The 8,018-nt window shown below is 46.2% G+C and overlaps 1 protein-coding gene across 1 annotated transcript; it reads left to right on the top strand.

The window, feature by feature from the left end:
• The first annotated feature begins 2,992 nt into the window (after nt 1-2,992).
• On the top strand, nt 2,993-3,475 carry UCN3 (urocortin 3). The gene has a single exon (XM_029236201.1). It carries the CDS (start codon nt 2,993-2,995, stop codon nt 3,473-3,475), a length of 483 nt encoding a protein of 160 aa, XP_029092034.1.
• The last annotated feature ends 4,543 nt before the right edge of the window (nt 3,476-8,018 follow it).

The raw sequence follows: 8,018 nt of genomic DNA, 5'->3' as shown, positions 1-8,018 counted from the left end.
AAGTTGGCTCTAAAGGGACCATGGGGAAGTTTCTCAGGGGGGGGCAAAATGATCCTCCCTTTGTTGGTAGAGAGACCTGCTTTGCAAAAGGTAATAGACTGGAGGCAGAATGTGTTCTTACAAATGTATTTTTCTGAACAAAGTCTAGTTGTGAATATGAAAATCGTGTTTACAAATGGAGTGGATGGGGGAAGGCGTGGGGTAGAAACTTCAGGGTACAATGCCCCGCTGCCTGCCCGAGCCGGAGGATGCTTGCATTTATTGGTTACCAAGGGCATCTCCTTTCGTTCTCTTGATGAACCTGTGAGGCAGGTAACGTCTCCTTTTTAGGATGCGACAACTGAGAGGTTAAGTGGTTGATGGAAGGCATTTGAGGGTAGGGGAGCTTCCCAGCCCAGGTCCTCTGCCTTCAAAGCCTAGAGCCCTTTTCCCCTGGCTATAGTGGGGACAGTGGAGGGAGGGGACAGACGTGTGTAATGATTAGGTGCCACCTGTGAAGGGGGAGACCATAAAGATGGATGGATGTTTGCTGTCTCCATCTGATGTCCAAGTCTTCTGAGAAATCCTGTCTGCAATGTTCTCCTCTAACATAGCAATCCAGCAAACACACACCCATACACGCCCACACACACACACACACATGCACACCCCTCTTCTGAGAATGAATGATGTAAGAACGTGAATGCGAATGCTGCCAATGACAAATGTTATCTGTAACATGTCAACTTTCCCCTGGCCGCTCTTCCCTCTTGGGGGGAAGGGTCTTTCATGAGTGAACCCTCTCTGCTCACTTGAGGGTGAATTGCTTGGAAGTCTGTGTGTGTATATGTGACACATAAGCACTTCCACGAGTCCACAGCTCATTACCATAATACCTTTTGAAATGCTTTAATGCCCCCTAGGTTCAGCAGTTACGTTTTATAAAGTGTTTTCTAATTCAACATCTTATCAGTGTTTGCAGATGAGCTGGGTAACGTGGGGACTATCTCCGCCTTCCTCGCTGCTAGAAAATGGGGCTGGCACTGGGCGAAGCCACAGAGTTGTACATTTGCCTTCTCGCTTCACTTTTTTCCTTCGAGCACTCTCTCCCTTGCAGGTGCTCTGAATTTCAGGCCAGCCCAGGTTCCTCAGTGCCTCTCATCCTAGGGCGTGACGTGGCTGTCACAGCTCTCAGAAGTAAGTGTGTATCTTCAGAGAAGCACTGCTTATAATAACCCCAAAGAATGGCTCAGTTTCAGGTATCCAAATGAGAAAAATAAAGATGTAGAACTTTACCTCTTAAATCTAACTAGGCGGGGACCACTTGTTTTCAGAGCAGGTAAGAGGGAAATCTTAAACCTTTGTGATGTTGCACTAGGGTAACGGCAAAAGAATCCAAAGAACATAAGAGGAGAAACTTGCTTAGGAATCAGACTTTAGTGAGGAGAAAAGGACATTTCTGTTCTTTTATGCTGCAAATGCTAAACAAAACTAAACAAGGAGATAGAGAGAGAGGGAAGAGCCTGAAACTCAATCCCCTGATCTCAAAGATGGAAATACTGGCACCCAGAGCATTTAATTGCTGAGCAAGTTAGTGGGAGGCCAGGGCTGAGTCTGGTCCATGAAAGGAGCAGGGGTACAAAGGGATAGAATGACAGAGAAAACAACTTCCCCACCCTGTGTTAACCCTTTCTTTGTCAATTAGTTTTTGGTTTTTTAAATCTTTTCAGCCTTAACAAGCCGTTTGAAAGTTCTTCCAGGCTTTACGATGCCTCCAAGGTGTGAGGCAACTAATTCTAAGCTAAGCCACAATTCATGCTACTATTATGCAAAACAACTAAGGAGCTCCTCGGTAAATGATAAAGCAGGAAGTCTGGTTATTGACAGGGAAAAAAAGTCCACTTTTCCACAGTCAACACACACCCCTGTAAAATGTTCTCAGGGAATTGGACACACAATTCTAAGGAGCTCAGAGATGGATTGGAACACTGAGAAAGTGGTTCTCAAAGCGTGGTCCATGAACCCACAGCATCAGCATCGTCTAGGGATGTGTTAGAAATGCAGACTCTCAGACCTCACCCCAAACCCACTGATTCAGAAATGCTTAGAACGGGGCCCAGCAGCCAGTGTTCGAACAATCCATTCACATGATTCTAAACACTCTGAAGCTTGAGAACCGCTGACTTAGAATGAGCTCAAAGCAAGGAGAGCCTGTCTGGGTTAGGATGGAGCAAATGGTGTATAGAAAAAACGGAAAAGCCAAAAACACAACACAACAAAGATACTGGTCTACAGGATCCAATTACCTGGCATATTTGTATATCTATATTTATATTATATTGATATAATTTATATTTATATATTATTTATATAATTTATAGTATATTTATAGATATATAGATATAGACAGATCACTTCTGAGATGGCTGTGTGTGTACTGAATCTTATCCTAATAGGACCTGGAGATGATTTATATATAAACAGTTATGAACCAACCGTCTTCATTAAGTATTTGGTTAGACCAGGAGCTTTTCCATTTTAATTTAATCTTTCACTTAACCTTTATGAGGTAGTTATTATTATCCCCAATTATCAGATGAGGAAATTGACATTCTCAGAGGTTAACCAATCTGCCCACCGCCCTCAGGCAAATAAGGACCAAGTTGGAATTTGAGCCTACGCCTGACTAATTGCAGAGTCTGTGTTGCTTTCCCTATGCAGCTAGTTCATACATTTGGATTATTTAAAGCAAGGATCAGTCATCATCAGGCTTGTGAAAGTGCAGATTGCTGGCCCCAGAGTTTTTGATTGACTAGCTCTGGAGCAAGACCTGAGAATTCTTCGCATTTCTAACAAATTTCCACATGGTGCTGCTGGTCCAGAGACCACACTTTGACAGCCAGTGAAGTTGAACATGAACAAAGCCCTACTGGATTTGATCCATTTCCTCCTGCGCCCTAAGCCCCCTCTCACAACCCTCTTCCCACATTGCTCTTCTCTGCTACAGGGAGAGATGCTGATACCAGCCCACTTCCTGCTGCTACTGCTGCTGCTCCTAGGGGCCCCCAGCACAGGCCTCTCCCAAAAGTTGTACAAAGCCAAGCCCATCTTCAGCTGCCTCAACAAGAAGAGCCAGCTGGAGGATGCGCCCCTGCTGAGCAAGAGAAGCTTCCCCTCCCTGCCCAGCCAAGACTCACTCTCAGGAGAAGACCAGGAGAAGGAGGAGGAGAAAGACAAGGAGAAAAGGACCTTCCCTGGCTCTGGGGGTGGCGGTGGGGCTAGAAGCACCCGGCACAAATACCTGTCCCAGGCGCAGCTCCGGCGGAGGCTGTACCAGGACAAGGCCAAGAGTGACCAACGCACCAAGTTCACGCTCTCCCTCGATGTCCCCACTAACATCATGAACATCCTCTTCAACATTGCCAAGGCCAAGAACCTACGAGCCAAGGCAGATGCCAACGCCCACCTGATGGCCCAGATTGGGCGGAAGAAGTAGAAGCAGAGGCCAGAAGGAGGGCGGCCCATCTGGGACAAAGGTCAGGGTGGAGGGGAGGGTTGGTTCGTATTGGAAGAATCTGCCCTGTTTTCCAGGCTGCTTCACTGCTCAACCCCTCTGCTTCTTCCTGCCTCTGGCCCAGCTCCCTGCTCCTCTGTACATGCACACACCAATGCAGTATAGTCCCCGCTTCACAGATACCAGGCCATTGATGTCTCCACCTACATTCTGCATCTCCTCTCTCTTCGCCACGATGAGAGGCAAAGGTCATGCACTCCTGCCCTCCATGCTGCTCCCTCATGACCCAATGCCCGAGAAGAGGGCGTGCAGAGCCCCTCTCCCCTCCACACACCCACCTTCCCCAGACAAGGCCAGAAGATGAGGGCACTCAGCATTCCCTCCCCTCCCCTCTCACCCCCATTAAAACCGATGACTACTTGAACCCCTGGCTGGTTTCAATTCCTCTTCCTTCAGCCAGCTGCTTTCAGGCCTCCGGGCTTGGAAAGGGGACAGCTAGTGAGGGAGGTTACATGTGAGTCCATTTCCAACTCTCCCAGGACAGGAATGGTTCCTGGAGGTTTTAGGGGGGCTGAAGAAGAGCTTGGGAAAGGCCAAGATGCAGGACTGTGCCGGTTGTCGTTCGATCAAGAGCCATCTACACGGCCTGGTCCCACCCAGGGACACCGCCTGGGATCTGCTACCGAGTGGGCCCCTGGGTTTAATGGGAGACATCCTCAGCTCCTCCATACTTGCTAGGGATTGGGCCACCAATCTTTAATAGGTGCTTCTTGAACCCATGGTCACTGTCCAGCCCAGTGCTGGACCCAGCGGGGGATATTGATGTGGGAGGCAAGGCCTCTGCTCCCCATGCCTCAACAGTCTAAGTGAACAGACAAAAGCAAAATTTGAAAAGAAGCAGATACCACTGGAGAGTATATAAGTGATGAACGGCAACGTGATAGCAATTAGTGTAAAAAAAAGTGAGGAACTCAGAGCAAGATGAGAAGGTTTAATATGAGTATAAGTTCACTAGACATGGACATCGGCAAGAACTCTGATGGCCTCTAGCAGCAAAGCCTTCTGCATGGTGACAAGTCATGAATACATAAAAGGAACTTCCGCATGGTAAAATAAACCACATACACACACACACCAGCAACTAACCCCATCACCACCAGACAGAAAGAGACAAATGAATGACAGATTTGAAAAATGTTTGCCACTCATGTGAAACACAGATGGCTTACTGATCAAATATATAAAGATCTACTAAAAACTGAAAAGAACAATCCCCCCCCCAAAATAAGCAAGGACATGAATAGATCATACACACACACACACACACACAAATACAAATGATCCTTAAATGTATGAAAAGATGCTAAACTTCATTGCTAAGAAAACAAATTAAACTTGTACTCATATAGAATTTGTCACCCATCAAATAGGCAAATGTCCCTGCTTGACAATTGGCCCACACGGTGATTGATGAGGTGAAAAGCCACCCTCCTCCACTGCTGGCTGGTGGGAATATAAACTCTGAGAGGCAGTTTGGAAATACTTATTAAAATCACAAGTTCACTTTACCTTTAACTCAACAATCCTGCTTCTGGTGGACATTATTGGCAAAAGCGAAACTGTGCATTTTTTGAAATGTTAAGCTAAACTTGAAATGAAAAATACCCCATCTCTTAACAGAACCAATGTTCAAAAACCCGAAATGCAACCGTTGTTTCCATCCTGGGAAAAAAACCCTCATGATAGAGCAGAAAGAATCCTGCCCGAGACTCAGAATACCTACCTTAAGTCTGGGTTCCTCTTCTTATGTGCCTCTGAGCAAATCCTTTAACTTGCCTCAGTGCTGATGTGCCATGAAATCTCTTTATGAATGTGACCTCATGGAGTTCTCATGAGTATATTTTAAAGTAACTATTTTTTTTCCATTTTGAAGATTTCTTAAAATTTGCATTTAATATTTATTTTTGCTTTAATAGTGCATATTCTGTTCACGCCAAAGGTGCAAAGGACACGAAGCAGGAGATTAGCTTGGCTAAGGAAAAAATCAAGCAGGTGTGACATTTCCATGAACAACCGAAAACTAGGAGAACTTAAAAGTTGCAGCTGGTGCCCCCAAGCACGCCCAAGTTCACAGCTGTCTCCTCAGGACCTTTGGCTAGGTGAGCAAAGCCTTGATAACAGCAGCCTCTAGCGGACTTTGATAAGCAGCTTTAAAAGGTATTGTTTTGCTTTGCTTTGTTTTGAATGATGGTACCTATATCACAAAAGCTCCAATCAAAAGGGTGATTTAAAAAAAAAGAAGGCACAGATCATTGCAAATGCCAGATTTTCTCTTGCTCTTTTTGCAAATACACCATCACGTATAAGCTAAAATGTATCTACGGTGGTGAGGTTTACTGGCAGGGGAAGGGGAATGGCATATGTAACAGAATCCTAGAGGATTCAGCTTTGCACCTGAAGCAAGAGATTGGAGCCCAGAGAAGTGAAGGAACTGTCCAAGGTCTCCCGGCTGGTAAGTGACAGTCAGATCTCTCTGGCCACAAAGCCTCTGCTCATCCCTCCATGCAGAGCTGGCCCTTCACGTGTACAAAGGGCATAAAAACATGAACCATGTTGTTGCCTTCCAGGGCTAGCACGAGCCCCAGTGAACCACAAACGTGGAAGCAGCTGGGAAAGCCCCACACAGATACTAGGACTTATTATGTCTTCAGCAGGTGGTCTGGTGTTTAGAATGCCCTCGGAGCCTTACAGGTGATTTACAGGTGAACAGAAGCATCTGCTTAATAAACTAAGGAGTATTTGCCAAAGCTGGACCCACCAAGAACAGTGGGAAAGCACAGGTTTCCTGCCGGGGGCTCCTGCTGAGCCCAGCATTCTGCTGTCCCAGCTCCAGTCCCCAGAATGGACCCCGTCACAGTCACATCAACATGTGAGAAGGGAGAAGGCCACATGCAGAGATCGCCACCGCTGCCATCTGCCACCTTTGAGTTCACCTTGTAAAACCAAGATTCACTCTCGATTTCACTTTGTAAAATCATTTGCGGAGGGCGGGGGGAAGGGGGAGAACTGTGTTGAGCTCTCTTGAAAAAACGGGTTTAAGCTCTCTTTTTAAAATAAAGTGAGGCTCAAACGCCAAGTGAACCTTCTCCAAGGAGACAAGTGCATGGATAACAGGATCTCCAAATGTTCTACCCAACAAGAAACCCCGCAAACAAATACCAACAGCTGACAACGGTGCCTGCTGCATGGCAGTGGAATAATTTTGGAAGCTGTAACCAAATAATTAGGGAAAGCCGAGTGATACCCAGAATTCAATCAGATATTTTATGTAATTCCAAGAAATGGGAGGTACATGAGCTCAAACGTATGTAGTATTAAACTAAAAGACATTGATTATATATTAAGAGCCAGAGAAAGACAAAACCTAATCAAATGGTGTAGCTAGCTACCTTAGTAAGAACCACAGATGGAATCAGACTTGAAAACTAACCTTAGTTAGGTTAGTTAGTTAGACTCAAATCTAAGGGTGCGCTATGGGACACTTCGTTCTTTTTTAAATGTATTTTTATTGAGGTGTAATCAACATACACCGTCATATTAGTTTCAGGCATAGGACACAGTGATCCCACCTCGTCCTTTAATTACTGAAGTTTCTGTTATGGCTGTTGCCTAGGGTTCAGCACGTCCATGAGAGCTGCCAAGATCCTGTCACAGCCTAGTCAGCATCACTTAGAAGCCTCAGCAAGCTGGGAAGGCAAAAGACAAAAAAGTTATCTTGGGAAGGTAACCCCAAGCCTATGGGATGACATGGTGTTTTCTTAAGGGGCGAGCATCTTTAACCCCAGGAGATAGTCCTGTCTCCTTCCTCCCTAAATCATCATCCCCCAGCTTGAACCTCATGTCTTAGGATCGAATCAGCCTAACCACCCTGTTGGCACTGTTCTTTACCAGAACCTGGGTCAGCCTGCCTCAGTTCCTGATCATTTTAGCTCACCAACCTCTCTGACACCCCTCCTGCCCTGACGATTGGTGATTTTGACATGCATAAGATGACCTGCCCCACATCCCGGGTCTCAGGTCTACTTCCTGACCCCGTCCAACACCATCTCTCGGCCACGCGATCCCATGGCCACACCCCAGACTTCATCCTCACAGATCATACACTGTCGGACCGGCCCCTCCCGTCTCTCCAGCTCGCTTTCTGTAGGACACCAACTCCAATGGTCTTTCAGCCCCACTGAGACCAGTAATCCGTTGATCCTGCTACCTTTTCACTGTCCCTCACCCTCTGCTCATAACATCTCTTCACTCTTTACCAGTTTAAACGCCGTGGTCAATCATTATCATTGTTTTTTGTAGACACCTGTCATTCTCTTGTTCCACTTTTGCTTTGCCTAATTCATTAAACCCTGAGAAATTCAAACACTCCACCATACCGCCCCTGTACCTTGAAGCTGAACACAGCTTAACACACACATACACACACACACACACACACACACACACACACACACACACACACACA

Source organism: Monodon monoceros, unplaced genomic scaffold, assembly GCF_005190385.1.
Source record: "Monodon monoceros isolate NGI ecotype Baffin Bay Population unplaced genomic scaffold, NGI_Narwhal_1 Super_Scaffold_21, whole genome shotgun sequence".
In the NCBI taxonomy this organism is placed as follows: domain Eukaryota; kingdom Metazoa; phylum Chordata; class Mammalia; order Artiodactyla; family Monodontidae; genus Monodon; species Monodon monoceros.
Note: the sequence above shows the minus strand (reverse complement) of the source record. Positions and strands in the feature narration are given on the sequence as shown.